Here is a 17,874-nt window from a genome sequence, read left to right as displayed (position 1 = left end):
TTCACATGGGAGGATTGGCAGTCACTTTATGAAATATTACAAGAAGCAGCCGTAATCAGGGCTGGAATAATTTTGGGGATCTGCAAGTCTGTATTTCAACAGCTGGAAGAAACAAGAAGTGTTATTTTGCAGCCTTGGGTTATTTTCTGTCCGGTTTTCTTTCGTAGCCGCTTCAGAGAGGCAACAGGAGGTTCCAACATTTACTAATCCTGTTAGCAGACCCTGCACTTCCCAGCGGTGTGGTGCTGTCCTGAGTTCCACCCTCTGGTCTTTCTGGTCTTTTTGCTTCAAGCAAGATAGTTCTGGTGGTCACTGAAAGAGGTAGCTCCTGTGTCTAGTTGCACCCTTTAGAAAGCAGCGAGCGCAGCAGAGCCTTCAGGTGCTGTTGGAGACACACGCAGTGAAGTGAGGAGCGAGGCTGGGGCACACAGCCGAACAGCTCTGGCTCTCCAAAAGCACACAAAGCTATAGGATAAACCCAAACAGTTTGGGGGATTTGGACCCTTCGAAAGAACTTGGAATAAGGTGGTGATTTGTGCCTTAGTGTTTGTTTTTTAAAATTTGGGATCCATTTTCGTTCAGCTAAAGGGTGATGATTGCTGGGGGCAGTCCAGTTGAAAACCTGTTGAAATAACATCTGGTTCCAAAGCTGCCTGCTACAGCCCAACTCCAACATGCCCTGCTCTACTGCTGGCATCTTCTCCAGAGCTGTGCCACCTGTGTTTGGCTTGGCAGGTAGCTCTCCTCCTCTCTCTTACGGGCTCAAGCTTAGACCAGGAGACTGCAATCCCTGCCCTTTCCCTAGTTCTTGCCCCAGAACCTATTGTTCTAAGGTCTTGAGTGACAGGCTATGCACTGCTTGTGCCACAAGGCACGGTGACCTCTCCGGGTGAGTACACGGGGCCTGGTGCTCTTACCAAGTTCACTTTACGTGCGTCATCTTCGATCTGGATCAACAATCCAGACCGGTCCAGCGAGTATGTAGCCCTGGAGACTGGCTGAAAGGCGACCTGGAAAGACTGAGAGTCATATACAGTGTATTTGTGTAGTTTTTCAAGAACACATACATGCTGCACATTAGGTGCTAATGTATTAAAGTATGAGGTAATGTTATACAGTCCATGTTCAAGGCATTTCAGATGCCAAAACCAGAGGTCCGAAATCCCTTAAAAACGTCAGGTCAGGAGGGCTTTGCAATGGCTGTTTTCCTTCGGACACCTACCCTTCCTCTCCCTGCGTGAGCTGCACTGTCCTCGGCAGGGGCTGCCAGGCAGTACGTTGGTCGGAGAGCAGGCTGCCACCAAACAGTGCACATACACCTGAGAAGAAGAAAAAGTCCCGTTTGGTCCATATCAAATCCCTCTTTGAGGAGCGTCGTTTTGCCTTTTGTCCGTCCTCTGCAGAAGTTACAGCTGATTAGACTTAGGCTCGTCTGAACGCTTGCACGCGGCACCTTCTAGCTGAACCTGCCTTGAATTTCAAATTTGGTGTCAAAGAAGCCCTCAGGCAGTTTGGTAACTGAGAGGCTGAGACAGGAGAAGTTAAAACCTCACTGCAGTGAGGCTGTGTATCAAAGCTAGACAGAAACTCAATCTAGTGCTAGATGCAGCTGCGCGCTGAGGAAGCAGCACAAGCCAGAATCGCGTCATGTTCATTTCTAGCAAGTTCACGAGTTGAACTGCTTATGAAAGGCCAAGTCAAAAAATTACATGGTTACTTAAGCTGCTGAGGTAGGGGCACTGCCATGGCAGTACACGTGCTAGAGTCCACTCAACGGGGTGCACTGGGAGCAAACCACCCTCAGGTCACCTGGCATTTTCTTTGCTCTTCTTAGACCTCTTGGAGGAGGACAGAACCTCAAAAGTGTAAGACCAAACCCACATGCCTCTACTTCCCTGCCCATTGGGCTGGCATCTGAGGAGGTGGTTGACTGGCTGGGACAGATGGGTGACAACAGAGCTGAACTTCATGTGGATATTATGGTATATAAATTGACTTTTCTGTTCCAGACATTTTGAGCTGAAGTGCTCTGAATCTGATCCTATAAAAAGCCAGAAACACCATATAAAAATCATATTTACATACCAAACTCTTTTGTTTACTCCAGTCAGTCCAATCTCAAAACTGTGCTGCACAGCAGATTTGAGAAGAGAACTGAATTAAAGCTGCGCACCAGTCAAGGTTGAATGCTGGCTAGGTCTTAAGTCTGCGTGGTGTTTACACTGGCTATTTTTTAAATGGTCTTAAGAAGTTCAGAGGACAGATTCCATGAGTGGGAGGTGAGTCTTTGACTTAATCTTACCTGTTCCAGTCGATGTGTCAGGGTCCTTACTGCTAGCCTTTTGAAATGAGCAGGGTGTCTCACCCTGGGGCTAACAGCTACCGGACAGAACTCCACAACATACTCACCGCCGTTAATCTCGCACCTATTTGAGAGAGCAGATCAACAGATCTAAAAGATATTAGGGCTTTGATGAGGAGTGTGTTGGTCATTCAATAACTACTTGCCCATCCACAGTGATGTTCCACCTTGGGGTGCTGTTGAAGTCTAGAGACCCAGTTACCCAGCAGTTTTCCAGGTATAACTCAGCGTCGGGGCTTTCGTCTTGCAGCTCCACCTCGAGAAACACAGGCTCCACGGGTCGCTTGATTATTGCCACGTTGGGCTCATAGAATTCCGTGAAAGATTCATCTCAAGAAAGCATCACGGGATTTTGTTGTTTAATTTTATTTAAATTAAAACATGTTGGGAATTTTCCTGATTTTCTGAAGAGGAGACTTACCTTTGGACACTCTTGAAACTACATTCAGGGCTTGTCTTATCCTTCTGTACACTGCGGAAAAGGAGATGTTAGTGAGGTTGTTTAGTAGGAAGCAGGGCATATCTTAACAAGGGAACTTAAAACTGAAGAAGTCACAGAAGTTTAAAAACGGAGGAAGAGAATTTCCTACCTGCAATATTTGACCTTGGTACCATTGTACCAGAGCCAAAGGGAGGCGATGTGGATGGATCGCTAGCGAAGGCGCCTAGCACTAGGGTCTCTTTTGCTCGATAGTAGCACAATACTGTTAGTCTATAATAGGAGAAAGGGTCATTTTTGTGTTCGCTTTTACTTTCCAGCAGCCGTACAAAAGTGAGCAGTGTCAGTGAGCTCCTACCTGTAGTCTGGATCTCTCGTGATTGTTGGTATGCTCTGTCCTGGAAGAGTCTCTTTCTCATAAGAGATTTCATTTTCATAAATAATGTGATCACCTTCAAACTGTGCATATGGGAAGCTCATTAAAAATGGAATCTTCTCAGGAGCTGGGGCAGGAGAACAAAAGAGAAAATGCAGGAGAGACAGAGACTTCCAGCAGATGTATCTGCTTCAGCCATGGGCTTACCCTTACTGAAGTGCCACAGGTAGTGACATGGAACTTGAAGAAGGCATGTTCTTCATTGTACTCTCTAGGCTTGCAAGAGCTATCCCTTAGTTTGGTTTTACTCATATCAATGGCAGGAATTGTCTTCATTTGGGCAGATATCATTATTGTACCATCTGGGTGGCATACTGAGAAAATCAGAGAGTTGGTTATAAACTCGAGGAAAGAATCACAGATCTTTTTTATTGATTGATCGCTTGTATAACTTACTTATAAATGCTGAAGAATTAAAATTGCAGCGAACAGAAAACATCTGTAAGGTCTCCGCAGTTCTCACTTTCCTTAGGGCAACATCAAACCTTGCTTTAATTTTCTGAAAGGAGACTTCCTGTGAAGGAGGTGATGGAAGAGGACTCCTGTTAAGGCACGTGATCCATATGTTCAAAGTTCTGCTTTTTAGCTTGTGCCTACTTGAATACTAAGAAGTCACAAGAGTCAAGTCAGTGTGAAGTCTCTGGCCTCATGCAACACGGGGGCAGAAGTTTTCTGGTACATGTTAATTGGTCACTGTCACAGAGATAAATTTTGGCTGATTATTGTAGGATAGTTCAGATGTTTATTACAGCATCAGTTTTCCCCTGCCATGTCTTAACATTTCTACAAAATGTTCCTTTAAAAGAGCTTCTTTCATAAAAGCTATATTGAAATATTGTTTCTGGCTCAGTGCAGATGGGACATTTTGCCTCATCCTACTAAAAATACTGAGGAGTTTGTTTTTGAAAACTTGGTGCATATCTGTTAGAGACAATTTAGCGCTGCAGATTACATAATACATGGCATTACCAGAAGGGTCCATGTCCGATACCTCTTCTCTTGCACTGGCTTAGAGTCCTTCCCTCTGGAGGTTGTCCAACACGTTTAATAATGCAGCGCTACGAACCGTGACTGTGGCTGTATGAACAAACAGCCCTACGTACTTTAAAGAAGGCATTGCTATGCACTTCATGTACCTCATAGATAACTCCCATGGAAAACAGAGGGATTTGCAAGATCAGGTGTGTAGAGTTGGTAGCTGCAAGATACCCATTGGTAAGCGCAACGTGCCGGTTCAAGGGCTTGGTACCAAGATACAGGTTCCAATACCGGTGCAAGCCAAAAGTAGGGATGACTAGATACAGGTTTTCTTCATCACAGTAACCAACTGCTTCTGGTAGTTCTGTGGGAAGAAGGTGGGATGAAGAGTTAGTGATAAGAGAAGGTTTGAGCGATGATGAGCAGAGGGCCACGAAGATGATCCAAGGGCTGGAGCACCTCTGCTATGAGGACAGGCTGAGAGAGTTGGGGTTGTTCAGCCTGGAGAAGAGAAGGTGCCAGGGAGACCTTATAGTGCCCTTGTAGTACCTAAAGGGGGCTACAGGAAAGATGGAGGGGGACTCTTTTATCAGGGAGTGTAACGATAGAATGAGGGGTAACTGTTTCAAACTGAAAGAGGGTAGATTTAGATTGGATATTAGGAAGAAATTCTTTACTGTGAGGGTGGTGAGACACTGGCACAGGTTGCCCAGGGAGGCTGTGGATTCCCCATCCCTGGAAGTGTTCAAGGCCAGGCTGGATGGGGCTTTGAGCAGCCTGGTCTAGTGGGAGGTGTCCCTGCCCATGGCAAGGGGCTGGAACTGGATGATCTTTAAGGTTCCTTCCAACTCGAACCATTCTGTGATTCTATGATTCTATGTTTGGCCCAGGCAGGGATTTCTATCACGGGTAGATTTTGTGCTGGCACTACAGCAGTGCTGTTAGGTGCATACTGGCATCGTCTGCAGGGCTTTGGCTGTGCTGTGGATGCAGCAGCTCACAATCGGTGGGATCGGGAATCCTCATGCCTTAGCGTTGGCCTGCCAGCTTGCTTCCAGGACTACTCCCTGTTTCAGTAAGGCAAGCTGAGCTATGTAGCTAATTATATTTTTTTGGTCAGCCGTCTTTGGGTTGAACCCAGAGCTATTTCAAAGATAAAACAGGGCAGTGAGGAGACTGTCACATTCGGGGCATCCAAAATCTAAGAAGTTTGAGAAAATACCAATCAGACCTCCTGACTGTTTCAATAACCTGCTCTTAGTGGATGGTTGTCTCCTTACAGAAATGCTGTCTTTGGAGTTCACAGCAATTTATTTGAGTCAGTTGAGTTCTGCTCTGGACGCAGAGGCAGAATTGCATTTGAGGACAAACTGAAACTCGTAGCAATGTCTGAAAGTTTTGCCAGTAGATGTATGTTCAAGTTATGAGGCATCTTGTTCGCTGAGTTTGCAAGCCAACTTCTTTTATACACTAGTTTTTATTGCTCTCAGTGTCTCGAGGGCAGACTGTCTTGCCAGTATGCAGAAGAGCTGCCATTAGAAAAGCAGCAAGCTGGCCATGTTACCAATAATGAGCTATTGAAGGGTGGGGTTTTCCCAAAAGCTCTCATCCTCAGCCTAAAGCCGTTCTCACCGAATTCAATGAAAATCTGAGCCACGCTGTTGATGCAAACGAGTTAATGTCAGGGGAAAGCTCACCGATATCAGCAACCACACACTCCACCTCTGCAGAATGATAATAGGGTGTCATCTCCGGACCCACGCTCATAGAGTAGTTCACGAGGAGGGTATATTTTGTTTCATTTCTATTCACATACTGAAAAAGAGAGAAGTGTAAGGCTGCAGTAGCAATGGCTTCCAGCACAGACAGGAATGTATATCCTGAGCAGAACTAAATAATTATTCCAGCACCCTCCTCTCCCCTGCAAATAGCTCCGTCTCCAAAAACATCGCTTCAGTTGGCCTAAAACTATTCAGAAATCTGGACTGGATTCAACAGCTCTTTCGGCCAAACATAAATGTGGAGAGCGTAGTGCCTGTTCATAAAATGGAGGCAGAAGCGAACACAGCGGTGTTTCCTTTGTAGCCCACTGGTGAAAGAGCTCGTAGAGGGTGATCCGGGTCCAAAACCTTATTCTTCTTTACTCAGAGTGTGGGCTGAACCCAGGAGAGCGAGTAATCAGCAAGACAGGTGTGAGGAGATGCTATGAGAGATCCCTCTTGCTACCCTCCTTTATTTCACTAAAAGCGCCCCCGAAGCAAAACCCGCTGTTCAACCTGAAAGAAATACTTCTGAAAATTTTTGGCTTGCTTTGATCCTTAATGCAATTTAACTGTGGTTTGACTGCAGCCTGAGAACTATTTGCGCAAGTTCTGATCCTGTGCCTTCACAATGTTGTTCCTTGTAAGAGAAAATAACATCTCCTCTCTGCGTGATTTGGTGGAAACAGTGGTAGAGGACTTGCAGCTACGCATCCTCCCACAAAATCAGAGGTTGAATTCCCTCTGCGAGTTTATACTTTTTACAAATATTTAGATTAGAAATGGTCTGAAGCTTAACAAAATTACATTTAGAATACCCTAAGCCTGCCTGTACATGCTCGCACGGTGCACGGCCTGTGCCAGGGGTCAAATGGCTCGGCATAAACAGTAGGTTCAGGAATTACTGGATGTTGGTAACTGGTGTTTCAGGATTTCAATAATTGATTTATTTTTCCAAGGCACTCCTGTTTCAAGGGACAGCATTTAATAGAGATTTCACAAACCTCTTCCTGCTGGGCATGTGCTCAGACATTAGCCATGCTGGCAGACACTAAAGGAAGTCGTATTTCATACCATCTAATCGCATGTGATGCTGCATGTCCCCCAGAGACCTAGGGAGAGCAAGGTGGGGACATACAAGCCTCTAATCTTAATTCAGATGAGCTCAGGCTCATTGACACCTTTATGGACAAGGAACAGTTGTTGGCTAATGAAAGCCAGACTATGTTCTGAAAAGGGACTGCCCTACCTCCTCCACTCAGCTGCTGACGTGAAGTCCTGTATCTTACCTCCTTTAGAACATACGGATCATCAAAAGAGACTTCCAGGACAAATCCTTTCATTCTGTTAGAAAAGGGAGTTTCATAAATCTTAAACCCATGGTGCTGTGCTTCTCTCAGGGTAAATGGCACATTTCCTATTGCGATTGCCACCAGAGAGACATCGGGAAGAAAGTGTCCAAATGCAACATTAAATAGCCTTTCCTCTGGCAGAGTATCTGTAGGGAGAGAACATCAAATTGCCGCTGGTGTGGATCAAGTAAAGAAGACAGTTGGGGTGGCCTCCCATTCAAGTTCCAGGAAACTTAGCCAACAGCCATCTCTTTAAGGGCTCTGATTAATGAGTGTTTGTGTTCAGATCTGAAATACTCTGAGTACATGAGAATTGCTTCAAGCTGCAGGAGATTAACAACAAATATATACAACTTTATAGCAAGTGGGTTCAGTAACTTTCTAGAGGTGCCCTGTGGTGTGCAATGAGTTTCCTATAAAGAAATCTAGAATTTAGTTCAGCCTCATAAAATACAGAAAAGCTGTCATAATATAGGCTTCTTTTTCTTTCAATGTCAGCTATCCAGAGTTTAGATCAGTTTCAGAGATGTTTAGTGTCTTAATGCATTGGAAAATATAATTAAAAAAATATTACCGCACCACTGCTTGGCACAATGATTTAAGTATGCTCCCAAGATAACAAATGCAGGCAGCAGTTTTGGGGAGAAAATGCCATCAATGAATGCTGTCCTAAGGCAGTTCTGCCCAATGTGATAATTGCACAATGCAATATCTTTATTCTAGGGTCCCAGTGCTCACTGGAAAAATCTGGATGTTAGTGTGAAAGAAATGTTCTTGTTCTTATCAGCAACTGATAATTTTCATTTCATCCCATAATGACGGGTGAAAAATGGTACATCCACTAAGGCTAAAGGTTTGGGATTTTTTTATAGCACCTTTCATCTTGACTTTGGCTAGCAAATTGGAAGTGGGAGTTGAGAACATTCTGGTGAATGCAGGTGTGTGGCAGAGGTCCAATGGAGCAATGTATAACACAGCAAAAGCAAGAGATTGGTAAAAGTCATTGAGAGGAATGACTTACTGTTGATAACAGTTGGTATTTGTGGCATGAAAGGTGTGGTGATGGATTTGATGACAGTATACTTCGTGGTTTGCCAATCTGCATCGGTCCATGTGTGCTCCAAGAACAAGTCAATACTGTAAATGACTCCATACACACCACCAGATATGGAGCTCTAGGAAGTAAAATTTGTGATTAAGTCTTAATTCTCAATAGTTCAATAGAAGAATGACAGAATATGGTTAAAATTCTTACACCAGAAAGAGAAAGTGGTATTCTAGTACAGTTTGGGATGGATTTTGCTAGGGGAGCTTTTTTGTTTGTTTGTTTGCTTGGGCCCATTTGTCTGGCCCATATTTGGCTTACACTGCTGAGATTCTCAATAAGGAGGTACCAGGGTTGGGGGAGTGTCCTCATTAAGCTTAGTAAGTAACCATATTTGCGTTTATTTTTTTGCAATCCCATGACTATCAGTCACGTTTCTCATTCTGTCCCAGTTCACTCTGAAAATTTGTCAGTGCTTCCAACAGTTCTTCAGACCAAGTCTGTCTGGTGTTACATACACAAATATGAGGTCCACTGATAGATCAGTGACCTTCCGAACAGGGTAAGTCAGTCACACCAGTGTCATTTTCACAAATGTAACTGGTAAAGAGTCTTGTGAGAATATTTTCATCTCCTTTATACTGAACATTTCTTTGGACATTGTCTCTGTACCTGTAAATTATAAATTATACTATGTCCAAAGCAGGTGGCTGCACCCAAACTACATGCTGGGAGCCTGCCCCATGCCAACTCATGCTGCCTGCATGGAGATTGTCTAGGAAATTGCTTATTGACCCGGGTCAGAACTGGGCCTGGGCCAGTTTCATAATGTAATAACATAGATAACTCAATTCCAGTGCCTGGGAATCCCTTCACTCTTAATTTATTCAGTATACTTTATTAGGAAAAGACAGTCTCTTTCTTCTCTCATGTTTTGTAATCAGAGATACTTAGTTTCTGAGTGGGTGCTTTCAAAACACAGAGAAGGAGCACCCAGGTCTTCAAATATTTCTTGTATCCAAGAATTTTAAACAGCAATCAATCACTATTTGGAATGATCATGATTTAGTAACATCTTCCATGGTGCAGGCCCTCAAATGTATTAGTACGTGACAGGTTTGTACTAACCTTTAGCTTGCCTCCTTCTGCTCCGATAGGGACAGTTATTCCAATGTGTGTCTCGTTATGCTCCAGTAAGTAGCTCTTCTCCTCTGGGTTTACTATGACTCGGCCATCAACTCCCATTAAAATGGTTTTAGACAGAAAGGTGGATTCTTGAACCACTAATGTGGGGATAACACTTGGCACAGTCCATGTTAGCGTAGTATCCGTGAAGCTGATGCCATCTGTTGAGTTAGACAGACAGTCCCAGAAGGCCGGGAGATTGGAATTACCAGTCAGTCTTCACTATGCAAGGTCTGTCCTTCCCTGACTCCTTGTCACCAGGGTACCTTTACAGCTTTCACTAATGAAACACCTGGCAGGATATTAACCAACTGATGGCTATTTTGTCACAGAAACCCTGGTGCTCAAAGTAGACTTGAATCACCAGTTTGAGAGGAGTAATTAATTTATTCAGAAGAACTGACAGTAGTGCTCCCAGGTACATTCTCTGTTGTCCTTCTGGTCCCTGGATTTTTGCCTTACTGGCAAAAGGAATGGGGCATAGCCCCATTTGGGCGTTCTCCTTGACATACTGGCTTCAAGATCATGACAACATCCTGCTTCCTCATCAATTGTTCAAACTAATACTGCGCTGTGAGAGACAGAAGGTGCAGCTGCCACTGTTCTGCAAAAAGCCTGGCTGGCTCTGTCCCTCCAGGGAAAAGGACGAGGTGAGTCCTGGCGATGCAGAGCTGCATCCCCTGCGTGGAGCTGTATGGCAGGGGAGAGCCAAGGCTGTGGGGTTAGTCCAGGGGAGGCTCCCTGGCCCTTCTGCAGCAGTTTCACTTGTCTCCAGCTCTCTGCATCTAACGTGGGGGTTTGAGAAACCAGAGACAAGGCACGACACTGCACCGGGAACACAAGTCATGTAGCATCACAGCAGGGAACATGTTTGTCAGGGACTGAAGCCATGGACTCTTAGCTCATGTTGCTCCGAGGGCAGCTTGTAAACTCTTGCAGAGTAGGTCACAGGGAAATGGGGAGACTGTGTTTTCTACTAAGTTCTAAGGCGGTTATTTTTGGTGAACAAGGAAGAAATCCTTACCAACAGGACAGGAGACAGTCGTGTCAATCAGCAAAAGCAACCACCGCTGCCTGTACATGGAAGTGGAAGTCACCATGTTCATGTTCACACCACTGACCTGTTGGGTTGCAGGCAGAAAAAGAGAACTGATGTCCCAGAGAGGCAGTGGAAAAAGCACAGTTTTGTGTCCTCTTGAGAGAGACAACTCACCACACTGACGTCCGACTCGTTGGTGTGATAGGGCGCACGGAGGTACACTCGGGACAGCGTGTTATTGAAGCTGTAGCCCAGTTTTGCAGCATCGCTTACCGTTATTGTCTTTCTCCCTGATGGAGAAACAAACATCAGTTGCCATAGCTGGTATGCAACATTTTGAGTCTGCAAGAGAGAGATGAGCTGCATGAGATCTAAGTCTACCAAAGCCTTAAAAAACTATGATATTGTAGCATCTGTTTTCCTATTAGAAGCCGGAGCGGCACTGGACACTACTAGATCCCTCCAGGCAAGAAACACCCTTCTTATACATATAAAGGTAAGGGATTCTATAGCTCTTTAAGACATCTTTAGAGATAGTCTTATAGCAGCCCTGGAAGAAACTGAGACGGCTGGCCTTGACCAACTCCACTTGGACACAATGCCTGTGCTGTTAATAAAATGGTTGCTTTCGTGTCTGTCGATTGCCGGAGCAGTCCAGAGGCCAAATGACAGACTACCTTTTATAATACATAGCCATGCTGTGTCAAAGATAAGAAGAGAGGAATGTCTGTACTGGTTTAGAACAGTCTCCTGAAGTGATAACCATAGCCAAAAGGAAAAATGGGTATAAGGAGCAAGTAAGACATGAGAAAAATAGGACAAGTGTATATATTTCCCCCTAATACTTTCCAGCCTCAAATAATTTTCAGCTCAGGAGCTCCTGAGCTATCTGTAGTTTCTTTGTATTTTGTATGTCTTACTGGATTTCTCTTCGGTCAGTTTTTCCAGGCTCTCCTCGAGATCGAGCAAGCTTTTAGCAGCCACAACATCTTTTGGCAAGGAGCTTGACAGATTCACTACCCATTGTGTGGAGAACCACCTACCTTTGTTTGTCTTGAACTCAGTTTCCACTAATGTAACAAGCATATGGCTCTGTTCTCCCACCTAAATGTCTTTTTTTGCAGTCTAGAGCTCTAAGAAAACTTGGGAGGTTTTTCAGTACTTGATGGCATCTTTGCCATCGCCTTTTTTTTTTTTTTTTGACAGAGATGGAGCTATGCCCCAAGAATGACTCATGAGACTAGTGAGAAGAGGCAGGCTAGGAACCGTTAGCAAGGACTCCCTTTCATACCTCCGGCAGGGCTGACATCCAGGCTACGGTGTAGTCATTTGAAACTGCGGGGACATCAGTCCTCACTGATACCTGGGGACACAGAGGAGATTCTTTGGGAACAATTGAGTCATCAGCATTATTACAGGCACGGGGGGCAGAGAGAGAGGGCTTTCAGATTTCTTCTCCTGTGTCTGTGGGGATTTAGCAATTTACTGGAGGTAATTAAAATGTTTCCAAAAAGTTTCTCAACGGAGGTAACTTCTGTGGCCTTAAAATGAAGGTTATGGCGGTGCATGTACAGCAGAGGGAATGCTTTGTGTATAACCAGGTAATCAAAAGTCCTGTTTCGTATCTGGTCATCTGTAAACTAGATCCCACTCTGGAGACGTTCAGGGGCATCTGGGTCCCTCCCCCGGCGGTGCAGAGAAGCAGACTACTGTCTTTGACAGGACTGGTTCCCTCTTCCCATGCAGGTTGAACACCTGAAAATGCAGGTTCCCTGATACCCAAGGTAGATGCTATGGTCTAAATCTTGCCAGCATGTGTTGCAGAGTGAGGCGAGTTCTGGTCACAGCGTTGGGAGTCAGTGTCTGCCCCAGACCTCTGTACCATGGTTTAAGTGTGTTGCAACACCCAGACGTGACTGCACAGCCTCAAGTCCGCGCACAATAAATAGGCTTTCTTTGTCCTGCCTGCAGTAGGTGCGTACAAAAGGCAGGGAAGTTCGTTTTGTTCAGTGCCTTATTTCTCCGATGGTGTGTAGATGCTGGACAGCCAAGTCCTACCACCCGGCAGGAGGCAGGTTCTGTCTCACAGTGATGTCCTGTGAGTTGTGTGACCCAGCGGGGGTGCAGCTCTGCAAACGCTAGGTTTTATTATTTCAAATATAAGGAAGACATTCTCACAGAAGATGCAGCACTTTGTAACATAAAGATACTCTCGTGAGCTAAACAGGTTGGCCTGCCTGGCTGCTAATTTGATTGCAGTGACTTAACGTCATCTGTGCAGTTAACTCAGTTAACTGAATTTCACTGCTTTCAAAATACCTATGACATGTAAATGTGTTACTAATAAGCACCTACACCCTGTGTTGAATATCAGCAGGTCGCTATTACGCCTGGTATATAGTATAAAATCTACTTCTGTTGGGAATTTGTGGAGGTGGTGTGCCTGGCAGGGAACGTGGATGTAGCTTCTCCTTCTGTGGGAAAGCTTTTACCTCCATGTAGTTTTCTTCACACACGATTTCTCTGGAAGCCCAGGAAGAGTAGGAGCAGTACATAGGGTAGGTGTAGGTCACAGCTGCCCTCATGCTTGAAAATGAGGAGACCTTGATGTTCACAGTCAATGAAAACAGCTCATCTGCCTGGAAAGAACAACAGGCAATTGAGCAGATAGCGTGGAAGGTCCCAGGAGCGGCTCCATGGGACCGTCCAGCCCAGTGTTCTCTTTCTGAGAGTGCTTTATAATGATGAGATCAGGTTGAGAGCTGTAGTGACAGTTTCTCCAACATACCACCCTATCTTAAGTGGTGTGTGTGCAGAGGCTTTCTGAGCCAGAGACGTTGACTCAGTCCTTACAGCCTTGGCCTCAGGTCCCATCTCAGCACTGTTCTTGCTTCAGTGTTAAGGAGCAGCTAGTCAGGGGAAGATCTGAACTATCTCACCATATGGTTCACGTTCCTCCCATTCATGACTGCTGCGTGCCTCCTTATGGAGGGACAGTACTGGAGCTTTCAATTTGATGTAGGTAGTTCAGATATATCTTACAAATGCTGTTTGGTGTCTATCATCTTGACTAACTTAAGTAAGAAATCCTTTTGATCCTTTGGCTCTCCAGGAGCTACACATGAAGCCATGGACTGTGCTTCTATCTGACATGGATGTGTATTTTTCTACAGAAAAAGGCAAAAGCTTTCCAGAGGAATTTCCAGTCTGGAAATCCTGGTCGTTGCACAGCACACTGTACAACCCCCGTCCTTGTTAACATAACCTCTGCCCATAAAGTTTTACCTTATTTTTTCTGTGGGGCTTCCAGGACCAACCAGACTAAACATGGACAAGCAATGAAGTTTCTACTCTGATATATTCTGTTTCTAAGTACATTTCATCTCAACTAACATTTAGAAATTAGAAATCCAGGCTACGCTTTTACACATGTTTTAGGAAGGGGTGAATCACCTTCCGGAGATGCCTGTTTCTCTCCATTGACTATTGTGGAAGCATAAACAACTAGTTTAGACTAGACATTATCTTTTAGATGGCTAAAGTTACGTGAGACAAATCTGGGTCTAATAGATGTGTGTGATCTACGTTCCTAGGCATGTGTTAACAGGCACATTACCACACAAATTAAGCCAGGAAATGATCTGCCAGAATCACACTGCAAATGTTGCTTTTTCAAGCAGATGCCTACTTCTTTCCAGAGAGGCTTTCAAGAAACTCTCTGGCAAATCAGCAGCTACAAGGATATGCTTGAGAACTGGCAGCTAGTCAGCAGCATTAGGCTAAGTGTCCTTTCATGGAGAGAGGAAATCCCATGTCAGTCACACTGAGCAAACCTCACACTGGAGAGCCATTACCTATTCGTTTCCACACACCATCAACACTAACTCCTTGAGTTCGCTATTCCTTGAGTTCTCAAAACATGCCGTTAGAATGCCATATCATATCTCAATCTTGTCTTTTTGGAGAGGATGGACTGTCTGAGTTGTTTTCAAGCCCCGCTCTGGGTCTTACCTCGTTGGCCACGTGACAGCCAAGCACCGACGCGCGGAAGACGGGGTTGCCCCACACGTCTTCTGACAGGACGTAGCCACAGCGAGATGCTAGTTTCTCATCCAGCAGAACGGGGCCGACATAAGGATCTACAGGAAAAGGGAATGACGTCAGGGATGGAAAGCTCAGGGCAAGTCACAGGGCAGAGTGGTGCTGGGGGCCCCTCACGCAGCTCTCCTCTGGAAAGAGGTTCAGCTGGGTTGGGTGCTCTCCAACGATGTGTGTTGTGAAGGAGCTGGCAAAGCTGTTCTGGTATGTACTAGAGTGCATGAGACAGTCTGGCATGTCTCAAGCTCACCCACATTATGCTCACTTTTTTATCTTCACCATTTCTTGATCTCCAGAAGCTTGTGCCACAGCCACCTTGAAGTACTAGTGCGGAAAGTTTCTCTGAGACATCACATACTTTTCTTCCTCCCTGATTTTTCTCTCTAGAAAAGAGTTATGGGCTATTGAGCCCATCCATTTCTAAAAATCCTCAAGCTACGATAATCTGCTCACTCTGGTCAAAGGATGCAGTCACGGACCTATTTTGGGTGGACACTTCTACAAATTGGTCAGGTTTGCTGCTCATCTCTGCTTGGCAAGGCGCTGCATGCTGTTAAACCTATGGAGGAGCCAAGAAACAGGCATGATGGGAGCTGGCTGCACTCAGCTCTTGGTGCTGCTAGAGTTAATAACATAATATTCTGTTAATTATCTGCCCTCTGATTAAGGAACTATTTTAGTCTTGGGTTAGACACAAGAATCTGTACAAATAGATAGGGTTTAACTAGTTGCCATTGTAATTTCTAGATTTGCCTGTCATCTTTATATGTCAAACAGTGCTAATAACTGCTGTTTCAGTAGATGTATTCTTGCAGCCAGGATAGACTAAGGAGATAAGTGAGAAGAATTTTGGAAGAAGAGGGAATAGCTTTTATGAGACCAACTGAAGAGCTGGAAGAAACAAACAACCTTTCTGTGCCTGAAGGCTGGTCTGTTTTTTCCAGCGATATCAGTTGTTCTCATAAATGCTATCACTTCTCCCCACACCCTTGCTGTACTTGACTTTTTCAGTTCTGCCTCCAAATCAATTGCAAAAACCCCAACCCCTGAAAAAAGTGGACTGATGTCAACAGAAAGAAATCTGGTTTTGGGTGAAATCACATGCTTTTGTTCAATCTGATGTGAACATTTTCTGGTTTTCATTTTGGTTAAGCAGATTTTTGTTTTCCTCAGCAAAATGGAAACCCTTTGTTCAATCTGAAATAGGGTATTGAGCTGCCATTGTGGTGTTAAATAAAAAGGAAATTAAAAAAAATACCCTTTAATTGCTGCAGCACTCACTCAGGACTCATTGACAGTGTGTTTTCTGAGTATTACCCAGCCTACACTGCTGTTGTCATTTGTGCTGTCCAGGACATATCCAAGCTGCAATGTCACCTTTGTTTTCCTCGCTAGACATGTGTAAGGGCTCGGCAGAGGAAAGAATGAAAGCCAAATGTCAGTCCTTCCTCCCCAGACCATCCTTTCTCCTTTCCCCAGCATGTTAATTGTAAGGAGCAAAGGGGACTGTGGCTGTAGATACAAGCTTTACTCGTCTGTAGGCACATTGGCCAAATTGAGGTGCCAGAGGCCAGGTCTAGGTGGCAAGGATGTTCTGCAAGTTTTTTGGGGTCAGTTGCCAATCATCATGTAGATGGCAGCAGTATGCAGCTCACAGACACTGATCACTCCTGTGATTCCCCAGCCTTCATGGTACTCAGGGCAGCCACTTGTGACTCACCATTGATTTCCAGCTGGAAGAACTTTCCCTGGAGCAAGAATTTGTTCAGTTTCATCCAAAAAATCCTGGAGTGGCAACTGCTCTCTACAAAACCTGGTGGGAGCACATATAGAGCAGATGAGCCAGTGGGACAGGAGGGCAGAGAAGAGTTCTCATCCTTGCCTCTCCCCACTATCCTTTTATCATGTTTCACCAACCTGGGGGAGCCATCTGCCTCCCTCGTCCCAGCCAGAAGAGCAAGAAAAGCAGCCAGATCCTGCAGGATAAGTACAGGAACAAATCATGGGGTGAACAGAGAAAAAAAACATCAAGAAGGAAAATGAACGAGGCAGCAACCAAAGTCTCATTACCTGCATAGCGAGTAACCCACAGCCTCCATCTGCCCCCGGAGACCTGTGCATGGGCAGCAAAGTCCTCCTCCCTTTGAAGTAAAGCTGACCCACCTGTGGAGCTGGAACTTGGTCAGACCCAGGAGGAAAGCTATAGCTGACCTTCTAAAACGGAGACTGTGCTGTCTTCTCCAAACCTTGTATGTGAATCAGGAGAGGCTGGTGGCTTCCGTTGTGGAGGGACGCCTGGGCTGAATCCTGCGGTGCCTTCCAACGTTATCTGAGCTCCTGGCAGTGTGAGGCAGCCGCCCTCTCGCTGGGAGGGCAGAGCACCCTTCTGCCAGGTATTTACAAGGTCAGATGCTGCTGCTGAACCTAATTTTAATGGGTGCAGCAGAGGGTGCTCGGTGCTTTCCATCAACCCCTGGGAAGTAATCTCATTCCTTACAAGCCAGTTGGGTAGCTTTGGCTTCAGGTCTTAAGAGCTCATGAAACATTTCCCCGGAGGTATTTTAATCGGGTCTACACAGGAAATACATTTTTGTTTCTGTGAAATGTCCCAGTGACCCAGCCATGCCAGAGATAACAGCAGTTCTTTGGCAGCTACACGTTTTTCTTTTGTGAATCCAGTTAGGTTGCCCTTTGATTTGTTTGATTATTGGAGAGTGTTTTGGTGAAAACATCTTGTTTTTAGAAGTGCTCCGATATCTCTGGATCGGTCAGGCCATGTGCAGGTCTGTACACGGCCAAACATATTGCCTGGGAAGGGAAAGTCATTGCGCCTGGTGGGAGCTGTGGCTCTGGAACTGCAGGTGCCCCGGGAAGCAGAAAGGCTGAGAGGTTTCTAAAATACAGCTTGTGAGATAAAAATACAGCTTGTGTGGCAGAGGTGAGCTACGGTGGGGTGAGAAGTACAGGACATTTAGGTTAGAATCATAGAATCATTTTGGTTGGAAGAGATCTTTAAGATCATCAAGTCCAACCGTTAACCTAGCACTGCCAAGTTACTACTGAACCATGTCCCTCAGCACCACATCTACCCGTCTTTTAAATACCTCCAGGGATGGCGACTCCACCACTTCCCCAGGGAGCCTGTTCCAATGCTTGACAACCCTTTCAATGAAGAAATTT

At 45.2% G+C, this 17,874-nt stretch overlaps 1 protein-coding gene across 3 annotated transcripts; it reads right to left on the bottom strand.

Moving 5' to 3' along the window:
- LOC134513987 (uncharacterized) lies at positions 1-16,989 on the bottom strand. 3 transcript variants are annotated; one of them, XM_063331236.1, is made up of 24 exons: positions 16,941-16,989; positions 16,765-16,857; positions 16,612-16,670; positions 16,415-16,507; positions 14,608-14,735; positions 13,089-13,235; positions 11,888-11,959; positions 10,771-10,938; positions 10,582-10,678; positions 9,501-9,718; positions 8,349-8,502; positions 7,265-7,473; positions 5,913-6,030; positions 4,374-4,579; positions 3,634-3,751; positions 3,385-3,551; positions 3,160-3,260; positions 2,953-3,074; positions 2,784-2,834; positions 2,530-2,692; positions 2,303-2,426; positions 1,223-1,319; positions 918-1,019; positions 1-382 (listed from the first exon to the last, which is right to left on the bottom strand). In XM_063331236.1, the coding sequence occupies exons 2-23, from the start codon at positions 16,791-16,793 to the stop codon at positions 937-939; spliced, it is 2,724 nt and encodes a 907-aa protein (XP_063187306.1). In that variant the 5' UTR covers positions 16,794-16,857; positions 16,941-16,989; the 3' UTR covers positions 1-382; positions 918-936. The 3 variants fall into 3 exon arrangements, with proteins under 3 accessions (XP_063187306.1, XP_063187307.1, XP_063187308.1); XM_063331237.1 differs by having other exon boundaries at positions 16,765-16,951; XM_063331238.1 differs by lacking the exons at positions 1-382; positions 918-1,019; positions 1,223-1,319 and having other exon boundaries at positions 2,308-2,692.
- Positions 16,990-17,874: the final 885 nt, after the last annotated feature.

Source organism: Chroicocephalus ridibundus, chromosome 3, assembly GCF_963924245.1.
Source record: "Chroicocephalus ridibundus chromosome 3, bChrRid1.1, whole genome shotgun sequence".
In the NCBI taxonomy this organism is placed as follows: Eukaryota; Metazoa; Chordata; class Aves; order Charadriiformes; family Laridae; genus Chroicocephalus; species Chroicocephalus ridibundus.
Note: the sequence above shows the minus strand (reverse complement) of the source record. Positions and strands in the feature narration are given on the sequence as shown.

Bases quoted from the DNA above. Each gene is read 5' to 3' on its own strand.
- LOC134513987 (XM_063331236.1), bottom strand. From the start codon at position 16,793: ATGGAGGCTGTGGGTTACTCGCTATGCAG. The intron at 3,261-3,384 runs GTAAGCCCATGG...CCATATGCACAG, and splicing joins CCTGTGGCACTTCAGTAAGG to TTTGAAGGTGATCACATTAT. The intron at 2,427-2,529 runs GTGGAACATCAC...TCTCTCAAATAG, and splicing joins GACTTCAACAGCACCCCAAG to GTGCGAGATTAACGGCGGTG.